Genomic DNA, 26,165 nt, shown 5'->3' on the forward strand with positions numbered 1-26,165 from the left:
CCAATCCCCCCATCACAGACAAGGAATGGAAAAGAGGAAAAAATAGAGGCTATGCGATTGCAAAAGGACAAAAGCTTTGGCCCAAAAGCCTACAAACTTCTCACAAAAGCTGGATATAATCCAAATGAGGAATCACTGCTGGGAAAGTTACCACCACAGACAACCCAAGGTTCGAGGGCTGGTCTTGGGTACATGCCACAAGCTCCCGTACGCATCGCTATCAAAAGGGCTGCAAATCATCATATCACCGAAAGCGAGACTTTGTCTTCCAATTCACCTCAAAAGGGGAAGAATGCAAGAGTATCGGTTTTCGAGAGGCTAAAACCTTCTGTCTTCACAAGGTTAGGACCAAAGATCAATAAAGAGAAAAAACAAGACGAATTCCACATCAACAAAATATGTGGAGATGGATGAAGAAATCAAGAGCCGCTTTCCATCCCGCATGACGCGTCAAACAAAAATGACGATACATTGCGGTAAAGTTTTAAAGGCTAAATGGCAAACCGTTGTCTTCACCAAACCCAAAGAAGATAATGAAGAAAGTGTTGCATCATCCTGCTACATCACTGAAGGGGGAGAAGAAACAATGATTGAAGAAGATGCAGGAAATGCACCCGCCGCGCTCGAAGAAGGTATCAAAGCTGCAGTGGACGAGTTAGAAGAAGTCAACTTGGGAAATGAAGATCACCCAAGACCTGTCTATGTCAACAAAGAGCTGGGTGAGGATGATATGAATGCCTACATCCGACTTCTCAACGAATTCCAAGATGTCTTCGCTTGGTCATATAAAGAAATGCCCGGCTTAGACCCGAAAGTTGCGGTCCACCATCTAGGTGTGAAGAAAGGAGCTCGCTCTGTGAAGCAAGCACAACGAAGATTCCGTCCTGAACTCATCCCTCAAATAGAAAATGAAGTCAACAAACTCATTGAAGTGGGGTTCATCCGGGAAGTCAAATACCCCCAATGGATTTCCAACATCGTGCCTGTAAAGAAAAAGAATGGACAAATCCGAGTTTGTGTGGATTTCCGAGATTTAAACGAAGCATGCCCAAAAGATGATTTTCCTTTACCCATAACTGAATTGATGATTGATGCAACGACAGGACATGAAGCGCTTTCTTTTATGGATGGATCATCTGGATATAACCAAATTCGTATGGCACCTGAAGACGAAGAGTTAACCGCCTTTCGTACACCGAAAGGTATCTACTGTTACAAAGTTATGCCTTTCGGATTGAAAAATGCTGGGGCAACCTACCAAAGAGCAATGCAAAAGATCTTTGATGACATGCTACACAAAAATGTAGAGTGCTATGTTGACGACTTGGTTGTCAAATCCAAGAGAAAAGAAGATCACCTGCAAGACTTAAGAAAGGTTTTTGAAAGGTTGAGGCGCTACCAATTAAAAATGAATCCTCTCAAATGCGCTTTTGGAGTCACCTCCGGAAAATTCCTCGGATTCATTGTCCATAGTCGTGGAATTGAGATTGAACAGGCAAAGATAGATGCCATCACAAAAATGCCTGAGCCTCGTAACATCCACGAGCTAAAAAGCTTACAAGGAAAATTAGCATATATAAGAAGATTTATCTCTAACCTCGCTGGACGATGTCAACCTTTCAGCCGAATCATGAAGAAGGGAGTGCCTTTCCATTGGGATGAAGCATGCAAGAAGGCATTCCAAAGTATCAAAGACTACTTGACAAAACCACCAGTGCTGACAGCCCCAATTCCTGGACATCCGTTGACGCTTTACATCGCTGCACAAGAGCGTTCAGTTGGAGCCTTGTTAGCACAGGAAGCCAATAAAGGGAAAGAAAATGCCCTCTACTACCTCAGCAGAATGATGACACCAAATGAACTAAATTATTCACCGGTGGAAAAGATATGCTTGGCGCTCATCTTCGCCATAAAAAAGTTGAAGCATTACTTCCAAGCGCACACTATCCGGTTGGTGTCCAAAGCAAATCCCTTGAAATATGTCATGTCAAAGCCTGTCCTTTCTGATCGACTTGCGAGGTGGTACCTGCAGCTGCAACAATTCGAAATCATATATGTACCACAGAAAGCTGTAAAAGGACAAATATTGGCTGACTTCCTTGCTGATCATCCCATCCCCGCTGAATGGGAGTTGTCTGACGACTTCCCTGATGAAGACGCGCTTTTTCTCGAAATCACCCCACCATGGAAAATGTATTTTGACGGCTCATCACACAAAAATGGAGCTGGAGCCGGAGTAATATTTGTCACATCACAAGGAGAAGTCCTTCCATACTCTTTTGCCTTAAAAGAAAAGTGTTCAAATAATGTGGCTGAGTATCAAGCACTCATCCTCGGCCTAAAAATGGCGGTAGATATCAAGCAACGCCAACTTCAAGTATACGGGGATTCCAAGCTGGTTGTAAATCAAATCACTGGAGAGTTTGAAGTGAAGAAACCAGAACTAATGCCTTACTTAAAGTATGCTAAGGCACTCATTGAGTTGCTCGGGGATGTCTCTATTGAATATGTCCCAAGGAAAGAGAATGGGCAAGCTGACGCCCTGGCTAAATTGGCATCGACTCTATCCATCCCGGATCAACAGGTGTATATTCCGATACGCAAAGTTTGGGTGGATTCCTGCAAGTATGAAGAAGAAGAATGTGTTGAAAAAGAAGTAAATCACCTCATCGAGGTGTTTGAAATTGAAGAAGAAGAAGAAGATTGGCGGCAACCAATATTAGATTTCTTAAAATATGACAAGCTCCCGAGTGACCCGCGCAGACGAGCAGATATCCGAAGAAGAGCTGCACGCTACGCCTACTTCAACGGCATACTCTATCGTCGGTCGTTCGAGAACATGTTCCTTCGATGCCTCGGCAATCATCAAGCCAAACAAGCTATGGAGGAAACTCATGCCGGAATCTGTGGAGCTCATCAAGCTGGCCCAAAGTTACACTTCCGAATAAAGAGGATGGGGTATTATTGGCCAACCATGGTTAAAGACTGTATAGAATTCGCACGGAGCTGCCAACCGTGTCAATTTCATGCTAACTTTATCAATCAACCACCGGAACCATTGCACCCAACTATTGCTTCGTGGCCATTCGATACCTGGGGCATGGACGTTGTAGGACCACTCACAAAGTCGTCCGCTGGACATCTCTATATCTTGGCCGCAACAGACTACTTCTCCAAATGGGCAGAAGCAGTTCCTTTGAAAGAAGTCAAAAAGGAGACGGTAGCTGACTTCATACGAGTCAACATCATTTACCGTTATGGGGTTCCTCGGTGTATCATCACTGATAATGGAAGATCTTTTGCCAATACTCACATCGACAAGCTTTGTGAAAAGTTTGGCTTTCAACAAAAGAAGTCCTCGATGTATTATGCACCGGCAAATGGACTCGCAGAGGCATTCAATAAAACACTTTGTAACTTGCTGAAAAAGGTTGTCTCCAAATCAAAAAGAGATTGGCATGACCGCATCGGTGAAGCTTTGTGGGCCTATCGTACTACATTCCGCACTCCAACACAAGCGACACCATACTCACTTGTATATGGGGTCGAAGCTGTCCTCCCATTGGAAAGACAAATTCCTTCACTAAGGATTGCTCTCCAGGAAGAATTGACGACTGAAGAAAATGTCAGATTAAGACTCGAAGAGCTAGAGGCTCTCGACGAGAAAAGACTACAAGCTCAACAAAGACTGGAGTGTTATCAAGCACGATTGTCTCGAGCTTACAATAAAAAAGTCAAATCACGATCCTTTCAAATTGGGGACTTGGTTCTTGCTGTGAGAAGGCCCATTGTGATCAACTTTCGTTCGGGAAATAAATTTTTATCCAAGTGGGATGGACCCTACGTTGTCACTCAGGTTTACACGAATGGTGCATACAAGTTGACATCTCAAGACGGACTCCGGATAGGGCCAATCAACGGGAGGTTCCTCAAAAGATATTATGCGTGAGACCTTCAAATCAAATCAAGACTCCTTAGCATGAGGATAAACTGCAAAATAACAATAAAAGCAAATTCAAGTTGCTTTGAACTACGTTATGACTTGATCCCTTTACCGGGTACGTAGGCAGCTTGAGATATACCTTCAAGTTCAGTCAAATAAATAAAGAAATAAATAAATAAGTGATAAAGGATTTGGAAAAAAAAAATGCTCAAAAAAAAAAATATATATATATATATAAAAAAAAGAAGAGAGAATTTAAATTTATTGATTGGCAATCAAAATGAAGAGTACAAATTGATCTTAAACATTAAGATTATACAACTCTTCTTTGCTAATATCCAACAACTCTTCTAAGCTTTTTAAGTATTCTTCGTCTTGCGCGGGGACATTCTCTACAGCGGCGAGTTCATCCTTGACTTCAGCAATTTGAATGGTGATATTCTCATTAACTCCTTGACGTCGCTTAATAAGGGAAACATTCTCTCTTTTTTGCTCTTGTAAAGAGCGAAGCTTCACGTCAATATTCTCCACACACCCCTCTAACTCCTTAATAGCTTCGCACTCCTCAACATGCCTCGTCTCAAGGTGCGACAGTCGATCTTTGATCTCGGAAATCTGTTGGTTACGAGCAGCTAAGGATACGGCGTCGATCGAGTCAGAACATGCCTCATCAAAAGATGCAGCGTCATCAAAAAGGGCCTTGACTCGGCCCTCAATATGAGAAATGTCAGAATACTGAAAGCTTTTCATTGATTGGAGCACTACATCAACCTCGTCCTTAATCGAGGAAAGCAAACGAGCTGGTGTCCTCAAAAGCTTACCCCGAAGATCCGACCATACTTTTCCTATATATTCGCGTTGGATCTTTTTCACAAAATTCGCGCCACAGAATTCTGAAACCGCGGGCACAACGGAATGAACAACTATTGGCTTGGTTGGAGCATCCTTTACTTGCTTATTGCAAACACCTCTAGTTTCTCCAATCACCTCAACAATAGAATCTCGGCTCGCCATCTTTTCATCCATACTCGGGATTCTTTGCTCCAACTGAAAAAGGGGATAAAAAAAACGGATCATGTTAAAAAAAAAAAAAAAAAAAAAAAGATAGAAGTTACCTCTCTCGCGAAATCGCTCGAAGAATGGTGTCGGCTCGAACGAGGACTTGACGGGTTGATGATATGAGGATCTCGACGAGCTCGCTTCCAATGAACATCATGCTCACTACTGCTTCGTTCAGAGACCGAGGGTACCGTCCGCTTTGAAGAACCGACATTGTGAGTACTTGAATTTCCATTGTTCCTCTCAGGAACACCCGAGATAAGTAGCGGCATTTTTCGAGCTTTATCCGATGGCTTGGTCTGATCGGTGGTCTTTTGTACCGGCGGGATATACTTATCCAAGAAAGACCCGCAAACTTGAGTCCACCACTTCTTGTATACGTCGGAAGAAAATCCCCTCGGAATCGCAGGAATGCGTGGAAGAATAACTTCGGCTGAAGATTTCAAGTAAGTACTTTGGTGCCAATGTTGATAGCCTTCCTCAAAAGCGCAGCAACGGACGTCTTTCAAAAGAACTCCGGGAATCTCTTGGAAAAAACCAAATTGACGGCAAAAACGGTGGGGACTATACGGCTCCACGAAGCATCGAAATCCATCCCGCAAAGTCAGAAAACAAGAGCGAATGGAGATGAAGTATTCTTGCTCGTAGTCTTCGCGCTTCCCGTCATCAACAAACCGTACGTCGAAATCTTTCGTGATCATGGTGCAAGCCCAACGAAAGTAGTCACCGCGTAAAATCTTTCGGCATGCAACATCTGCTCTATACGCACGAGCACTAACAGCCCCGGAGTGCTTCACCATCCCCGGACCACGGATTCCCTTCCATACGCCGTAGTGGGTCTGAAAATACTCAGCGATCCATCCGGTCAAAAAGTGGAGAGGAATTGTCGACCGAACTTTCCCAGGACATGATGAATCCGCGATCTGGTTTAGCCCCCTATAAATACTGGTTAAGACTGGAATGGCCAAGCTTACTGGAAATCCCGACGCTAGGACACTTGCCATCTTGAAAGTCGAAGGACGTATCAAACCAACATCGTCGAGCGGAAGCACAAAGATGCAAAGCCAACGAAAGGAACGCTGCGAGAAAAGTCTCCTCAAGGTGCTCCCGTCCAACTTTGAGTTTGGCAAAAGATGACTCCTGCGCCTTCGACCATGGCTCGTGGGCACCAATCTCTCCGGTAGGATTGTAAGTCGCATCAGGCCGAGAAGAACGAGTAGACTCCTTGCCACGACGAATTTGAGGACGCTCGTATTTGACGGTCTTTTCGCACCAAAAAGAAATCCAGTCGGTTGTGCGGACGCCACGTCGACCTTTGTCACGACTCCGAAGAAGGTGATAGGCATGCAACAGGTATCGGCACGAACGGGGAACCAGCTTCCTATCCTCTTTACTGCCATATAGCTCCTTTGCGCTTGGTACCACCTCTTCGTAAAATGAGCCGAGTATGGGGAGGCCCGCCAAGGACGCCAAGTCACGGAGAGAGATCGACACTTCACCGGCGGCAGTCAAAAGGGTGTTGGTTTTGGGACACCACGCCTCGCAAACGGCCTTGACGATCTCCGGAGAATAGTCGTAGGAGAACAAGGAAGCATAGACCGCATCGTAAATGCATCCTCTCTTTAGTTGAATCTCGCATCGATCCAACACATCCTCCGCCCATTCCCAATAGCCGGCCACGTACGAAAAGTTGCCATCAAATGAAGGAAGACCATTCCAAACGCACGCCCCATCCATGATCCGCCGCCCCAAGGTTGGAAGTGGAAGAACATCGTTTGACACGTGTTGATGAAGTGAGGATTGCAAGGTATGCTTTCCGCCAGCGACATTCCGAGACCACGTCTTTGGGAAATTTGACACCTCCAAGCGAGGGCGAGCAGCTCCGCGTCCTATGAGTGGTGGATGCACCAATAGACGAGTCGCCTTGTCCAGCGGTTGACCTTCAAACTCGCAAATCACCAACTCGGCGTTTCCAGAGGGGGAGGAGACATCCTTGAAGTAAGCCATCTCGCCTACAAAAAATATATATATATATATAAGCAAAGATCAAAAGATGAAAAAAAAAAAAAAAAAAAAAAAAAACACAAGAGGAATAAGCCTACCCTAGAATGAGAGAAATCAAAACTGTGAGAAGTTGAGAATGATAAGATTCTCTCATGGTGAGGGGTTTATATAGTGTCTAAAAATTGAGATATGGAAAGACATGTATAAAAAAAGGAAGGAAGATAAAAATAAAAACAAAGAATAAAGGAAAGAATATATATATATATGATATGTGTATATATATATATATATTTTGGCAAATACGCCATTTAAAAAAAAAAAATGGCAAAGATGCCATTTATTAAAAAAAAAAAAAAAAAAAAAGAAAAAAAAAGAGAATTTTGCAAAAAAAAATGTCAATTTTGCAAAAAAAAAAAAATGGCAAAAACGCCATTAAAAAAAAAAAAAAAAGCAAAAAAAAAAATGTCAATTTTGCAAAAAAAAAAATGGCAAAAACGCCATTATTATTAAAAAAAAAAGAGAAAAAAAAAGAATTTTGCAAAAAAAAAAAAAAAAAAAAAAAAACTTGCATAAAAAAATGGCAAAAACGCCATTTACAAAAAAAATGCAAAACAAAAAAAAGAATGGCAAAAAAAAAGGGCCATTTAAAAAAAAAAAAAGAAAAAAAAAATTCTTTTTCTATGTTTCGAGACTCGTTCATGCCTTAAATATTTTGTGTCGGCTTAAACAAGTCTCGAGGGGGCATTTTGTAGACACTAAAAATATATGTCTAAAATCAATTAAATATCATGTATTTTGGAAGAAAATAAAATTCCAATAAAATAAATATATGGTATTTAATTATGCACATATGTTAATTTTTGTACAATAAATATCAACCATTAGTGCAAAATCTGCTTAAAATGGAAGATATCGTACAAATATTACGTGCATAAATAGAGCCATAATAAATTTGGCAGCAAAATAAATTAATCTTGTCAATAAAGGAAGTATATAAATTAATATCTTCCAAACAAGGCAATGATATAAAGATCTTGTCAATAAAGGAAGTATATAAATTAATATCTTCCAAAAAAGGCAATGATATAAAGATTTTGACGAGAAAGGAAGGTGCATAATCAAATCCGTCAAAAATGGAAAACGGCATCCGAGGGAAAAGGAAAGATTATAAAATCTTTCCATCCACGTGGCACCATCCGAAAAGGAAGCCAAGGCCACCCTCCCCTATAAATAGGAGCCTTGGCCAATTCATTTAGACACCGAAGTTCATTTGAAGACTCGCGCAAGGGTAAGTCTCTCTAGACTCTCTGCAATGTTCTTCATTGTTCTTCGTGTCCTTCGAAGCGTTCTTCGTCGAAAAGTCACCGATTTGGACAAATGATCCAATATTGGTTGACGAATCGATGAAGTTAACGTTCTTCGTCGTATGTCCGAGCCGGAGGAAGGATCAAATCTCTCAAAGCTATCGAGGAATCCATCAAAGCCAAGGAAGAGCCTCCAAAGTCGCTCCCAAAGCTTGAAGATGTTCGTAGCGTTCTTCATAAAAGGCGCAAACCAGGCCCTCTTCGATCCAAAAGTCAAAGGGACACGCCGCCAAAAGCGTTATGGAGCACTAAATCTCTCCCTCAAAGATCAAATTCCGTCGGATCATCCAAAGGAGGCATCAATCCGAAGCCGACGATCAAAATCGCCAACATGGATACCAAAGTCCTTCAAAAGCCGGCGAAGTCAAACCGAAGACCAAAATCCCTTCGGATCAAAGAAGCCACCCAAATCCAAATTGGAAAAATGGATCGACTCGGAGAGAGAATCAAAGGATCCGAATAGAGAATAGGACCCGCATTAAATTTAAATACAAATATAATTTGTACAAATTTTGTGTTTATAAAAATATAACACAATTTTTTTGTCTACAAGTACATCTTAAATGTTGGATTTGATAATTAATTTTTTTTTAAGGTGATAGATCAAATGATGAATTTAAAAATTCTAGAATATGTGCTTAATGCTTATAAATTCAATATTTTGATTTGCTCCATTAATTAATGTAGTTAATATAATTAGTTAAATTAATTTTGAAGGCATGAGCACCGAATAATTCAGCATGTGATCCATGTTATTTTTAAATATGATCTTATAATCATTATTACTGAAAAAGTATAAAATATATAAAATTTAATTAAATACAATTAACATAATATATATTAAACACATTCAATAATATATATATATATATATTATTGAATACTAATATTAAATATATAATCATGTCTAACTATCCAATTTTTTGAGTATTTGAAATTGTTGGGTTTAAACAGTAATATTGCTACTCAATAATAATAATAATAATCTTTAAGTTAAATGTATTTACGACAAAATAAATACAATTTTATTTAAATATTTTTATTTATAAAGTATTATAAATACGTAAAATAGAGAGTCTTCAACAAACACATCTGGTGTTTGCAATTAGCAAAATAAACTAATCCCAAATTCTTATGAATATAAAGTAAGAAAAAAAAAAAAAATTGTTCAATTCAAATTTTTCTTACATGATAATTTTCTCTCAAACTAGACTTCCGATTAACAATACAAATTTTCAGAACGAAGTAAAATATGTTTAGAACTTTTTTTAACATCAGCTCGATTGAATGGTGAACGACTTCAAACCATAATAAAAGATTTCGGCTAGATGATATTCTTGACACACATCGTGACTAATTTTTTTTTTTTTTAATTTCCGTATCTCTTATCATTTAGCTCCCTCAACCCTAAGTTTGATCTTTCTTCACTTATATAAGTGAGGTTGAATAGGTTTATCATTCTCGGTCTATTTTTCTGTAAAAAAATATCACAGAACTCCAAAAAAAATCATCCCTTTAAAAATATACGGAGATAACTATCAAACCGACAGTCTTATAGCGAACTTCAAACTTTTCTCTTGATAATTTCTTTGGCATCATACCAACATCATTCACATCAATGTGAATTTTGGCCAATTCTAGAAAATTAACATCCAAAACACCACGTATGAAAAGTCATATCTTTTAACCAAGATAAATAGAATTTTAATTGTCTAAAAATAGTACTAATTTAGTAAATTTATTCACCTTAAACATACTTAACAAATATAAATCTATTTAATTAAATTTATAATTTTGTACAGGTAGAGCCCACTCAAAACTCCTTTATTTTTATATCTCTCCTCAATAAATAAATATTTTTATCTACATTTAAAATTTTTTATTTTTTTATAAAATTAGTTTTAAGTTAATTATAAATATTTTTATTTATTTGTATTATATAAAATTTTATTAGATATTCATTTTTCATATATTTTATTGAGGTATAATCATAAAAATATTTAAAATACCAACTGCTCGTATAAAAAGATACTAATATAATAATATCATAACTTATTAATTTACAATATCTAAAATACTATGTCGGTAACAAATGACTCATTTTTGCTGGGAAAAAAAAAAAAAGTATCTATTGATCTTCAACAAAACCAAGCTTCTAGACAAATTTCTTCAACCATATTAGCTCCTTGCATACTTCGGCAATGACTAGCCTAATAGTCAACAAAGCTACACACATTTGTAGTTTAGATTTCCAACTTACAACTTTACCATTACATATAACTTTACAAAATCGAAAGTACGATTATTATATAGAAATTTTATTTATCTTTCATACTATTCAACCATTGTTATTTGGCTTTATTTTAGTGGCTTCTTCTAAATTATAAAGTTTTCCCCTATATGGGGAAATTGCATACTCATCCAAAATACACATTTTATATGCTAGCTTTTTTTTTTTTTAGACCTTTTGAGTTGGGTAATTTGTTATTCAAATGTATAACTAAGACTCTCACCATGTGACACCCCATGTTCCTTTTTATAAAGAATATTAATAGGAACATTTATTTCATTTTCAACTTGTTAGTCATCAAAAACTTGAACCCTAGTATTCATATCATGAATCATATTACTATCTTCATTAGGTTTAGACTTATTAACTTTGTTAATATTTTCAATAGTTTGGCTTCTATAAACTTCACATCACGGCTTCTATTAACGGCTTTTAGTTGAATCATTGTCAATTCTATTGTTATCATATTCCGCGAAGATATATGCATCCTAGCTTTTGCATCTACATGGATCTTTTCATCATCTAGAACATGCACAAACGTCTTGTAGCAAAAAACTCTTAACCGATCATATTTTACATTATTGTCAAACCAATTTTTCTTTTAGCGCCTCACTATTCAAATAAGCAATATGATTGAGATTGATAACATTCATTACTTACAGCATACATCTTATTCTTTCAAAATCATCTTATAGTTTTCAAATGATTTTTTTAATGTGCAATACCATATTGTTTACAATAACCACAAATTGATTCAAAATACTTGCCACCATTGTTTGTATAATAAATATATTTCAACTTCTGGTTTAACTCCTTCTCAATTATGGCATACAATTCTTGGAACTTTTCCAACACTACACATGATTCCATATATTCCTAGAACATTGTCAATAAATATAGCAAAATATAATGCACCACCGAAATATTTTACTTTTAAGAGGCCATACATATCTTAATGCACCAATTTAAGCAACTCGCATTTCGTAGATAGATGTTGCTTTTGTAAGCATACTCAAGTCTAGTTACCAACAATGCAATGTGAAGCACATTTTCTTTTGATAAACTATTTAGTCCATTTTCACTAATATGATGAATGATTTTGATACCAAAAATATGTTTATCGATACATGATATTCATAATATCTTTAACAATTGAAGCTTTAGTCTAGTAAAGCTTATAAATTTTCTTTCTTTTGACCACAATGAAATTATCTTTAATGTGTTTTTACTTTTCAAAACAAAAATGATGATCACATCCACCATTGTCAAGTATGCACTACAAAAAAATATCAATTTTGTAACAAGATTTTTTCGTACTTAAATCCACTTTTTCCGTTACTAATGATATTAGAGACGGAATTAGGAATGAAATTACTTTAGCTACGTGAACTTTAGGAACGGAATTCCGTTACAAATATACTATTTTTTTTTTGTAGTGATGTAAATTAAAATTAAATTAAAAAAAAAAAAAACATATTGAACATGCTTAACTTTTCTAAAGAGTAGTTGCATTCTCATTTTACTTTGTAGCCAAACATCACCGAACGCCAATAATCTTATTTTTCATCTTTAGTACTGTTATGAAATAACTGCGGAATAAATTTGATTTTATTAAAAAAAAAATCAACGAAAAACCAAAATTTTATAACCAAGTACTTTACAATTACTAAGTATATGATGCAAATAACTCATTTTTTACCATGACTTTTAGTTTGGCACCATTCTCTGTTATCAACGTGTGCTTTTGTAAACAATATATTAATTTTTATGAAGGTATATCATCACTCATTGTTGCAGTAGTTCAATCACCATCATCATAAATTATTTTTGCTTATTTACCATTTTTATCTTTGTTGTCATTTTTTTTCACTAAAAGCAATACCTTTCAACGTGTCATTTTTTATGGCAAAGCGACACTTTACATTATTGTACTGAGACTTCAGAGTTTGTTTGTTTGTTTGTTTTTTTTTTTTTTAATTATTATTATTTTAAATTAAAATCAATATTATTTATTTGATTTGTTCCTATAATAATATATTATTTACTCTCAAAATATCACATAAAAAATACAATTTAAATCAAAATTCAAAACAATACTTTATTTCAAATTACAATATTGTAGCAAGTACCAAACGACATTGAAACATATATAATAATATATAATAATAATTACTAACATATATTTATTTACAATTTACTTGGTAATACCATTTTCATAGGGAGTGCATTTATAGGAAGAAAACCAATGAAAAGTGTCTTATGTAAAGCTAAAATTACATTTTATAATAACAAAATGATGATGAATTATTAATAATAATAATCATAAAATTATATTTACCTCTATTAATGTAACACACAACTAATGACATATATTGTACACTAACTTTAGTGGACATATATATGTGTTGTGTGGTTGTAATAGCTAAGAAAATACACATGTATATATTTATATATACATGTGATGGCCCTGTGTCAAGGATCAATTATATATACACGAGAATAATTAAAAATTAAAATATGGGTAAACTGTTTTTTTTAAGTCCCGTAACTAAATCCCCTTATCATTTTAGTCCCCTAAGTGGAGCTTGTCGCAAATTAGTCCCATAAGTGGAAAATTTTCGTTGTTTTAGTCCTCCGGTACCGGAGACGTCCGCGTGGCTCGCCGGAAGTCACGTGTCCGCCAGGTATCACTGACCTGACGGGACACCTGGCGGACACATGAATTTTATTTTTATTTTTATTTTTTTATTTTTTTAATTGGACCAAATAAAAAAAATAAAAAATAGCAAATAAAATTAAAAATAAATTTTTAAAAAAATAAAAATAAAATCCACGTCGCGGACCTGGCGGACACGTGGCCTCCGGCGAGCCACACGGGCGTCTCCGTCACCGGAGGACTAAAACATTAAAATTTTTTCACTTATGACTAGTTTGCGACAGACTTCACTTATGAGACTAAAATGATAAGGGGATCCAATTACGGAACTAAAAAAAACAGTTTAACCTTAAAATATATATATTATAAAAACAAAAAAAATAAAGGAGAGGACAATAATATTATATGGTAAAGTTGGCCTTCCAAAGCTTCAAAAGTCATTTGTGGTGTCTCCCACTGAGTAGCGTTGGATAACATTAATATCCAAACTACTTATGAGTCAGATATCATCAACAACACAACATTGAAGAAGACAAACAACACCATTATCGATCAATTTACAGCATGTGACTTATATATATATATATATACATATATCACTTTCTCTTTAATTTGTTGTTGTTGCATGTATGTATCTTCTTGCATCAATTAATTGATTTCTATTGTTTCTATCAGTAATTTTCTTGGAGGATTTCAGATACAACTTCCACTCTCTGTCGCCTGTTTGTTCACCTCAACGTTACATCACTAGTAGATTCGATATATATCTTCATTTTCATCTTTCAATAACAATATATATAATTGAAATCCAAGTAGAGACCAAATAGCAATATTTGATATCCAACTTGTGGGGTCAAGACAAACAAGTCCTGTCATTACTTTTGATTTTATATCGTCCCTCCCACCCAGCCATTGAAAGGTTACCATTTTCCATTCTCGTCCGTCCTAAAACAAGGTTACCATTTCCTAATTTAATATTTATACTACCTACTTAACATAATAAACATCCTTTCAACTTACAATATATTACACAAGTGTCATTACTTTTATATTACACCATATTAATAGGGGTATTTTTGTTTTTTTAGTACAATCCAATATAATACTAATATTAAAAAATCTACGTGCAAAAAATAAACGCCATCCTTTCAACGGAACGGAGGGAATATAAAAATTATATATGCTCTTATAATAATTACAATATACTCGTCTGTCATCCAAATTTATTTTTACTTTATTTTTTGGTTGTCATCCAAATTTATTTTCACTTTATTTTTTTGTTGTCATTCAAATTTATTTTTATTTTTATTTTTAGTAAAAAAATACCAATTTTTTACTTTTTTTTACCATAAAAAAAAATTCTATTTTTACTAATTTTTAAAAAAATTCATGCATGGTCAAATGGGCATACTTTTATACGACGGAGGAAGTATATATGTATATTATCGGCATGGATTGGGTGCTGAATGTTTAAATTCAACACCGGTGCTGATAGTTAATATTTGAATTTATATACTCCCTCCGTTCCATTGAAATGTTGTCATTTTTTTATTTTTGTCCGTTCTAAAATAAAGTTATTATTTCCTAATTTAGTAATTGTACTACATACATAACATAATAAATACATTTCCAACTTAACAAATGTCATTACTTTTGTATTACGCAATACTAATAGGGATATTTTCGTCTTTTTCACTACAACTTATTATAATATTAATATTCAAAAATCTATGTGCAAAAAGTAAACGGCAACCTTGCACCGTGATGGAGGGAGTAATTATATTAATTATATTATTTAATAATATAAATTGTTAGAAATTTTGGGAAAAATAATAAAATTGTCTTATGTCACATCAAAACAAGGAGCATATATATAAGCAATACAAAACAGACTCGATAGACTCAAATCTAAATAATATAATATATGGACAATATCAAATCTAAATATAAAACTACTAAATCTAAAATCGAATATCTAAAATATCTCAACATTCCCCCTCAAATTCAAGTAGTATAACATAAACCAATTTGAGTTTGATCAGAAAGTTGAATGTAAAAGCAAAACAAAAATACAAATAAAAATAATAGTTGACTCTCCATCGGAATTGGAAACGAGATGACTTTCCACCCCGGAGCAAAAAATGAGATGACTCCACCAGAGCCGAAAACGAGATGACTCCACCAGAGCCGAAAATGAGATGATTCTTCACCGGAGCAAAAAACGAGATGACTCTCCACCTGATCCGAAAACGAGATGACTCCACCGGAGCCGAAAATGAGATGATTCTCCACCGGAGCCGAAAACGAGATGACTCTCCACCTTATCCGAAAACGAGATGACTCCACCGGAGCCGAAAATCCCATGACTCCACCGGAGCCGAAAACGAGATGGCCGAAAATGGGATGATTCCACCGGAGCCGAAAATGACATGACTCCACTGGAGCAAAAAACGATACGACTCCATCAGAGCCGAAAACGAGATGACTCCACCAGAGCCGAAAACCACATGACTCCACCGGAGTCGAAAACAAGATGACTCTCCACCGGAGCCGAAAATGACAGAACTCCACTGGAGCCGAAAACGAGATGACTCTCTTGCAGTTACCACACTTGGGGATAACCTGGCAATATGACCACTACCACCACACTTAAAACATGTTGATGGAACTTTATCACAACGGATACCTGAATGACTTTTTCCACAACGTTGACAAACAACTCCCGATTGTTGAAACCTCTCTTGACTCGGTCCTTTAATCGAAATCCCCTTATGTGATGGCCCAGACCTAAATATTTGCCACCATTTATTTTTACCCTTTGGTTCATCATCCCTCCACCCTAGCTTTTCCTTTATCTCGAAACTGATGTTGATACCTCATTTCCTTTTCACTGTTCTTATGTCCGACTTCCTGCTTCTGATAGAATCGAGCAGCACGCTCGTAAGCCTCATACAACGAACTGATATCCAACACAGCTAAAGCTTCTTGAATCATTTGCTGCAACCCATCTACAAAATGATCAACTCTATCTCGCTCATAGGTAAAGTAGTCAGGAACATACATCTCTAGCTCATTGAACATTACAAAATAGTCCTCGATGACATCGAACTCTACTTCAAGTCCAGCAGCTCTTGCTTCTTTGCTTTCGAACATGTGACGGTATAAACCTAGCTTTTAATTTTTCTTTGAACTCATCCCAAATCATATCCACTTGGTCCACTCCCGCAGTTTCCTCACCTAACCAACACTGATTTTCCAAGAAATAAGCCACAATATTGGCTCGTTGATCTGGTGGAACCTGAACAACACGAAATATCTTTTCCATCTTCTCAGCCAAGAACTTAAGAACTCCAGGCTCTACGGAACCAGAATATGTTGGTGGGTTATGCCGCATCACAATATCAATAAAACTTCTCTGTTGAGGCATCATCGCAGCCATAAACTGCCGGAAGAAATCCTGACTAGGTGCCTCTATTGGTACATGCTTTGGCACAGGATATTGTGACTCATCAGACAAAGGTCTAGCTCTGGGCCTCGAATAGCCCAACATAAACCATCACCTCGAGAATTCGACATACTGCCCCCGACTTCCCTGATTAAATATCAACTCAGCAACACAACTAAACCAGGTATAACATTAAAGCATAAACCTCATCAACATGAATGCACCCACAAAACTCAAACCTCGCCAAACCAATTTAACATCATTATTATTTTTAAAACAGTTTTAATCACAAGAGCCAAAGTCTACCAAACCTATGCTCTGATACCAACTTGTAACACCCTCAGTTGTCTCATACTGGAAATGCTACCGCTACACTGCATCATGAGGTCGTCACCTCCTACTTCGGGCCCCACAATACAGTCTTAAGGCTAAAATTAACCATAAAAGCGCATTATTATATAACAAAATCTTATTTATGAATATTCACAAACACGCTCCTAAACAAGAGGTTTTCCGGTTAAAATTTACATATAATACAATAGATGTAAGTTCACTCACTCAGCCCGTCTTTCTATATCCCGAGACGTCCCTTGTCTCGGATGTGCCATGCATACTTGAAACAAATATTTTTCTTAAAAGCAATCTAGAATTAAATTCATTCTAAAAACTAACGTGAAATATGTCATTTCATACCTCTTAAAGTAAAGTAATTTCCGTCAATCATAATATACATGTCATGTCATGTCAATAGTGAAATGATGCAACAAAGATATCAAACTCGACAACAATGCACATGCACATATATATATACATCCGCCGAAGTGAGCAGTCGGAATAACATCGACTCCATAATAATAGGCTTACTGCATCTGTCTAAGTGAACAGCCGGAATAACCCCGGCCCTGTAATAACAAGCTCACTAGACCATCATCAATAAATAGCCAAAAAATCATCGGCTCAAGGAAGGACCTCATAAACCCATAATAATATAACGGTCATCATACGACTCCCACAATCAATACATGGATAGCCAAATGTTGTCGCCATTAACCACAAGACGCCCCATAGTCAGTGATAGCAAAGATAGGACCCCCACTGACTAGCCCTATCCCAATAATGTAGTAGAATCCGTGTAACCTGGAATCATCCAAGAGATACCCGGAAACCCTACTCCTCCTCGCGCGCCCTAACGGGATCACGTTTGGAGTTTGGCATATGATCCTAAACTACCGGTAGACCTCACCAGTGGCCAGCCCAATGAGTGAAACAACACTTAACACGAATGATTAGACCAAATACGTCTCAACTACCATGGGTCTAATCCCTAAATGACCGTGTGACTAAGTCACTCAGTTGTCCAACTACTATCGTCCACTATCGCCAAAGTGTTACGGTACATCGGGGTCGAATATCTTAACCCCAGATGATGTCCTCGCCTAGCACTACCGCACACGACGACTAAACGATAGATCCATAAAATATATCCGATAAATCGTGCAATATGTGTGCAACATACCAAATAAGTAAACTTACCAAAAAGAGCTGGTGAGACAACTCACCTATCCTCATTTTCATAAATTCACCAACGCGATCAAATACGTATATCAAATATCATAAACCGTGAAATCTCCCACATGCATACGCACTTATATATATATAAATATAAATATATACATGCATTGACAAAAAGATTCACATAATATCATATTAGCATATTAATCATAATCGTATGCAACATGCATACCTAATTTCTTAAAATTAGATTTAATTCCTTACTGCTTACCTCTTATCGACACTGCCTAACTTTTGCAATCTCACAGAAATCTCCTCCAACGTACACCTGCCCCATTATTTACTCAAATCAGCTGAGCTATATGCTTATTCATAGGAGCTACATGCTTATTCAAAAGCTAATTTCTATAATTAGCTCGTTGGGTTTCAAATTTTATATTTAGTAGAATACGATATTCTAGCTATAAAATTCTTATACCTCGTAATATTTATATCGCCCGATTATTAAATAAATAATATTTAAAGATATGAATAAATAGACAGGTGCAGTATACTAGCGTTTTTCAATTCGGCTCGGATCGATACGAAATTCTCAAAATATAACGCCAGGACTACAACTAGGCTATCAGCTAAAAAAATTAGTCGAATAAATAGCCAAATAGCCAGTTATGAATTTTAAAAGAATTTCTAATATAATTTAATATCCCAAATATCGAAATTCATATTAAAATTCATAATTAAATTCTACATAAAACAAGAAATACAATACCGAAATCAAAATCGAACGGGTAAATCTTTTCTTTTTCTTTTTCTTCTTTGTTCTTTCTTTTCTTTCTCCCTAGCGATTCCCTCTTTTCTTCAAGGTAAGGTTTGTTTGTTTGTTACGTTTATATATATATATATATATAAAATACAATTACATTAAATTATTATTATTATTATTATTATTATTATTAATAGTATCATCCTTATCTATATTATTATTATTATTATCATCATCATGTATTTATCTTTATATTATATATATATATTATATTATATTTTATATTTATTTTTATCTTTATCTTTATCGATATTTATTTATTTAACAGTCTTTTCAATCATAATTAATATATAAAATAGGAATAAAATTTATTTTAAAATATTAATTTCTTAATTCTAAAATATTATAAAATATTTATTTGCTATAATAATATTATTTTATACACTCCGAAATTGGGGCATTACAATTCAATCCCCCTTAAAAAGATTTCGTCCCCGAAATCTAAACTAAAACGCATAACAACACTACTTAATTAAACAAATGTGGGTATGCTTTGAACATCTTTTGTTCTACTTCCCACGTGACCTCTTCCGCTCTATGCTGGGACCATATTACTTTTACCATACGAATATCTCGGTTCCTCATGGTTCGAACCTTTGTGTCCATGATCCAAAGAGGCATTTTCTCATACGAAAGATTTTCATTTAGCTCTAACTCATCCGGAGATAAAATATGAGAAGGATCTGCGACATACCTACAAATTATATAGTGTTTATTTTGTACTTTTGGAGCAATGTATTTTTAATATTACTAATATAAAAAATAATACTATTTATACTAAATTATTGACTTTTTTATAAGTTGATAAAATATATACTCCCTCCGTCCCATAACAAAGTATCCATTTTTCCATTTTAGTCTGTCCCGTAACAAAGTATTCATTTCTTTTTTTAGTAACTGTACTATCTACCTAACATTACAAATACCCTTACAACTTACAATATATTATATAAATAACATTACATTTATATCACACATACTAATAAAGTTATTTTAGTCATTTCTATTTTATTCCTATAATACTAATATTCTATAACTACGTGCAAAAAGCAAATGAATATTTACTTACGGGACGGAGGGAGTATTTGATATCATATTTTTTTAATAATATTTATGTAAAATAATGTAAATAAAACACCTAAACAAAAACAATCAAGAAAAATATAATACTCCTACCGTCTCACATTTTGTGTCCAGTTTACCGTAGAAACGAAAATTTAATTTATTTGCTATAATAATATTATTTTATACACTCCGAAATTGGGGCATTACAATTCACTCCCCCTTAAAAAGATTTCGTTCCCGAAATCTAAACTCAAGCGCATAACAACACTGCTTAATTAAACAAATGTGGGTATGCTTTGAACATCTTTTGTTCTACTTCCCACGTGACCTCTTCCGCTCTATGCTGGGACCATATTACTTTTACCATACGAATATCTCGGTTCCCCATGGTTCGAACCTTTGTGTCCATGATCCAAAGAGGCATTTTCTCATACGAAAGATTTTCATTTAGCTCTAACTCATCCGGAGATAAAATATGAGAAGGATCTGCGACATACCTACAAATTACATAGTGTTTATTTTGTACTTTTGGAGCAATGTATTTTTAATATTACTAATATAAAAAATAATACTATTTATACTAAATTATTGACTTTTTTATAAGTTGATAAAATATATACTCCCTCCGTCCCATAATAAAGTATTCATTTTTCCATTTTAGTCTATCCCGTAACAAAGTATTCATTTCTTTTTTTAGTAACTGTACTATTTACCTAACATTACAAATACCTTTACAACTTGCAATATATTATATAAATAACATTACCTTTATATCACACATACTAATAAAGTTATTTTAGTCATTTCTAATTTATTCCTATAATACTAATATTCTATAACTACGTGCAAAAAGCAAATGAATATTTACTTACGGGACGGAGGGAGTATTTGATATCATATTTTTTTAATAATATTTATGTAAAATAATGTAAATAAAACACCTAAACAAAAACAATCAAGAAAAATATAATACTCCTACCGTCTCACAATTTGTGTCCAGTTTACCGTAGAAACGAAAATTTAATTTATTTGCTATAATAATATTATTTTATACACTCCGAAATTGGGGCATTACAATTCACTCCCCCTTAAAAAGATTTTGTCCCCGAAATCTAAACTCAAGCGCATAACAACACTGCTTAATTAAACAAATGTGGGTATGCTTTGAACATCTTTTGTTCTACTTCCCACCTGACCTCTTCCGCTCTATGCTGGGACCATATTACTTACCATACGAATATCTCGGTTCCTCATAGTTCGAACCTTTGTGTCCATGATCCAAAGAGGCATTTTCTCATACGAAAGATTTTCATTTAGCTCTAACTCATCCGGAGATAAAATATGAGAAGGATCTGCGACATACCTACAAATTATATAGTGTTTATTTTGTACTTTTGGTGCAATGTATTTTTAATATTACTAATATAAAAAATAATACTATTTATACTAAATTATTGACTTTTTTATAAGTTGATAAAATATATACTCCCTCCGTCCCATAACAAAGTATCCATTTTTCCATTTTAGTCTATCCCGTAACAAAGTATTCATTTCTTTTTTTAGTAACTGTACTATCTACCTAACATTACAAATACCTTTACAACTTACAATATATTATATAAATAACATTACATTTATATCACACATACTAATAAAGTTATTTTAGTCATTTCTATTTTATTCCTATAATACTAATATTCTATAACTACGTGCAAAAAGCAAATGAATATTTACTTACGGGACGGAGGGAGTATTTGATATCATATTTTTTTAATAATATTTATGTAAAATAATGTAAATAAAACACCTAAACAAAAACAATCAAGAAAAATATAATACTCCTACCGTCTCACATTTTGTGTCCAGTTTACCGTAGAAACGAAAATTTAATTTATTTGCTATAATAATATTATTTTATACACTTCGAAATTGGGGCATTACAATTCACTCCCCCTTAAAAAGATTTCGTCCCCGAAATCTAAACTCAAGCGCATAACAACACTACTTAATTAAACAAATGTGGGTATGCTTTGAACATCTTTTGTTCTACTTCCCACGTGACCTCTTCCGCTCTATGCTGGGATCATATTACTTTTACCATACGAATATCTCGGTTCCTCATGGTTCGAACATTTGTATCCATGATCTAAAGAGGCATTTTCTCATACAAAAGATCTTCATTTAGCTCTAACTCATCCGGAGATAAAATATGAGAAGGATCTGCAACATACCTACAAATTATATAGTGTTTATTTTGTACTTTTGGAGCAATGTATTTTTAATATTACTAATATAAAAAATAATACTATTTATACTAAATTATTGACTTTTTTATAAGTTGATAAAATATATACTCCCTCCGTCCCATAACAAAGTATCCATTTTTCCATTTTAGTCTGTCCCGTAACAAAGTATTCATTTCTTTTTTTAGTAACTGTACTATCTACCTAACATTACAAATACCCTATAATATATTATATAAATAACATTACCTTTATATCACACATACTAATAAGGTTATTTTAGTCATTTCTACTTTATTTCTATAATACTAATATTCTATAACTACGTGCAAAAAGCAAATGAATATTTACTTACGGAACGAGGGGGAGTATTTGATATCATATTTTTTTAATAATATTTATGTAAAATAATGTAAATAAAACACCTAAACAAAAACAATCAAGAAAAATATAATACTCCTACCGTCTCACATTTTGTGTCCAGTTTACCGTAGAAACGAAAATTTAATTTATAGAAAGTATAATTAGTAAATAATTAATAAATTATTAGTAAAAATTAATTATTGTATAATAAAATTAGTTGGTGTGTTTGTTTGTGGATTTTAGTTTTTAGGTTTGAATTATAAATAATTATATATTAAGGTTAAAATAATTAATTAGTTTAAATAAAATTTTAAATGAAATTAAATTAGAAAATTTAAAATGAGATTAAAGTATATAATCATTTTCCAAAAAAAAAAAGTAACATGGAATATAGGACGGACATAAACGGCAATGTGGTTATAGTAGATGGGACGGAGAGAGTAATATATTTTTATTGAAAATCGTACGGAATAAATTATATTAATTTTAATTTAAGTATATATATAAATCCTAATATAAGTTTGTCAAATATAATATTCAAAACATTGATGAGATGAAAAAATATTGGAATCAAACAGTTTTGTTACCCATAATTTAGAAAAAATCTGCAAAAAGAATTAATTATATGAATGTGAGTAATGATTATATGGGTGGCTTTACTTAAAACAAGTGGGCCTGAAAAGTGCCGGGGAAGTGAGGCAACTTATCATAGTAATATAAATCATAAGTTGATACGATAGAATTACATAAAATTAGGTCGGTCCTGACATTTCAAAGCCTGGGACAAAATAAAAATAAGAGACTTTAAATATATGTATATAATTATTTTTTACTTATATAAAATATAAATAATTAAATAAAATATTCTTTTAGCATCTTTGTTACAACATTATTGTAGTATCAATATTATTTTGTCTAATATTTTCATTTAAATAGATAATATAGTTAAATCATTTAAGTGTTTTTTGATGAAAGATTATAACATCATATATATATATAAACCAAACACAAATAATAAAAAATTACTATATTTTATAGCAATAAAATTATATAATAAAAAAATTCAAGAAAATAATAAAATTATAAAAATTTAAAATTCAATTAAACTTGGAACAATTTAAGACTAAAACACTAAACTTTTAATAAATTTTTTAGGGTCGGGTCGGGTTGGGTTGAGAGTTTAATAGCAGATCTATCCGACCCGGACCCAGACCCGGACCCAAACCCAAACCTGATTAATTAAATAATAAATTTTATTATTATTATTATGGTAAATTATATAATACCCATTGAGTTTTAATAAAAATGCACAAAATACCTTGTGTTTAATTTATTGCGTAAACCCCCTTGTATTAATGTAAAATTTGTATGAAACACCGTCCTTGTCCAAAACTGATATTTAGTTATAAATAAAAACCTAAATTACGCAAATTTTATACAAATAAAAAACGTAAAATATTTTAAATAATTTTTTTTAATAACATAAATAAATAAATAATTGACCAGTTATTTATTTTTATAGTTTTTATAAAAATTAGATAACAATTTATTTTCAAAAACTATAAAATGAAAGATTAATCAAATATTTATTTATTTATTTCAAAAAAGATATTTAAGATATTTTGTGTTGCGTAATTTAGGATTTTATTTAAAATCAAATATCAGTTTTGGACGAAGGTATTTCATGCAAATTTTACATTAACACAAGGGGGTTTTACGCAATAAATTAAACATAGGGTGTTGTACATTTTTACTAAAACACGAGAGGGTATTATATAATTTACCCTTATTATTATTATTAGTGTTGTTGGTGGTGGTGGCAGCGGAGGCGTAAGGCAATATGGGTGAAAATTTATATTTATCATATATATTTTAAATTTATTTTTTGAAATAAATAAATATTTTTTTAAGTAAATCGGGTCGAGTCAAATTTGTGTAGAAATTTTTAAACTTTAGCAGGTCTGGGAAGTCCAGCGGGTCTGGCAGGTACATCACATGTAGAGTCCAGGTACATACGGGTTTAGGTACATTAGGGTCTTGGGTCCAGTAATATTCATATGAGCAAGGTCTCGGGTCCATCTATACCCGACCCATACCCTACCCATTATCATCCCTATTATAAATTACTCATCATCGCCCTACGAATATTTGTAAAACATAAAATCCGTTTATATTGTACATGACACAAGTTGGAAGTAATATTACATCATCCATATTTCTAACCATTCAAAGTTTTTCATACATGAAAAACTTTGAAATAATTAACACTTTGATTACATAAAGATGGAATCTTTTTCAGTTTTATCAAATTTTTAGACATAATATCACTAATAAAATGGAACCCAACATTAATATGTTTAGTTTATCATAAAATACAAAGTTTTTACAAACTCGAATTCCAGATTTGCTATATAATAAAAGAACCTTGCGATGACCAATGCACTATTTTCAATTACTAGATCCATGCTAGTTTGAAACATTCCGAAAAAAAATATACACATTTTTTTATATAAATAACTTATTAAATCCATTTAATCTTTATTCAACATCGGAGTATCACATCTTCCCCAACTTATCTCTATCAACTTCAGGAGTATCACAAACCTATACTAGGTTTACATCAACTCAAGATACCAAACAACTTCCCAAACAAACTATCATCTCCTTTTGTGCCCCTTGTTTCATTAAACACAAGAAATGGGGCATTAAACTGCAGTAATAACACCAGCAAATTAAACTGACTAACTAGCTTAGAGTAAATTTGTTTACGACTTCGACACAATTTCCATATCTAATATCAAAAATAAATTCATTAAAAAAACACTAAGTGAACAAACTCAATATATATCCAACAGCTAAGTGAATTGATGTTACCTAAGGTAAAAAATTTACATATAATATATATATTATTCACTCACAAAAATTAACTTTTTAACATAAAATATTATTTTTATATTACCGATACAATTTTTTATACCTCACATAAAAAAATAAATTGATCAAAAAAAATAAATTGATCAAAAAAACACTAAGTGAACAAAGCCAATATATATATCCAACAACTAAGTGAATTAATGTTAGCTGGGGTAAAAAATATATATGTACATATATATATATATATGTGTGGTCCATTACAAAAACTGATTAAAGCTACCCGTCAATATATGCACAGTTATATGTGATGGTCCGCAACAAAATCCGATCAAAAAATTGTTACGAACAAAAATTGTAAATCAATCAAATGGACCGAACAAAAATTGTTTTGTTACGGTTTTTATCGTAATCAAAATACTTATTTGTTACGATGATATTGTTACGAACCCTCAACCCGTGGTTAATACCCTGTTTTTTGGTAGTGAATTAAAGCTAGCTAGGGCTAAACTTTTTTTTTTAAAAAA

At 33.7% G+C, this 26,165-nt stretch overlaps 2 protein-coding genes across 2 annotated transcripts; one reads left to right on the top strand and one right to left on the bottom strand.

Annotated features, from left to right (window-relative positions):
* The first annotated feature begins 460 nt into the window (after positions 1-460).
* LOC127252363 (uncharacterized) lies at positions 461-3,949 on the top strand. Its single transcript, XM_051276518.1, has 2 exons — positions 461-2,676; positions 2,764-3,949. The coding sequence occupies exons 1-2, from the start codon at positions 461-463 to the stop codon at positions 3,947-3,949; spliced, it is 3,402 nt and encodes a 1,133-aa protein (XP_051132475.1).
* A 1,989-nt stretch (positions 3,950-5,938) lies between these two features.
* On the bottom strand, positions 5,939-19,125 carry LOC127252364 (uncharacterized). Its single transcript, XM_051276519.1, has 3 exons — positions 19,043-19,125; positions 18,545-18,601; positions 5,939-7,014 (listed from the first exon to the last, which is right to left on the bottom strand). Exon 3 carries the CDS (start codon positions 7,007-7,009, stop codon positions 5,939-5,941), a length of 1,071 nt encoding a protein of 356 aa, XP_051132476.1. The 5' UTR covers positions 7,010-7,014; positions 18,545-18,601; positions 19,043-19,125.
* Positions 19,126-26,165: the final 7,040 nt, after the last annotated feature.

The sequence above is a fragment of the Andrographis paniculata genome, unplaced genomic scaffold (assembly GCF_009805555.1).
Source record: "Andrographis paniculata isolate CXL003 unplaced genomic scaffold, ASM980555v1 Contig46END, whole genome shotgun sequence".
Classification (NCBI taxonomy): domain Eukaryota; kingdom Viridiplantae; phylum Streptophyta; class Magnoliopsida; order Lamiales; family Acanthaceae; genus Andrographis; species Andrographis paniculata.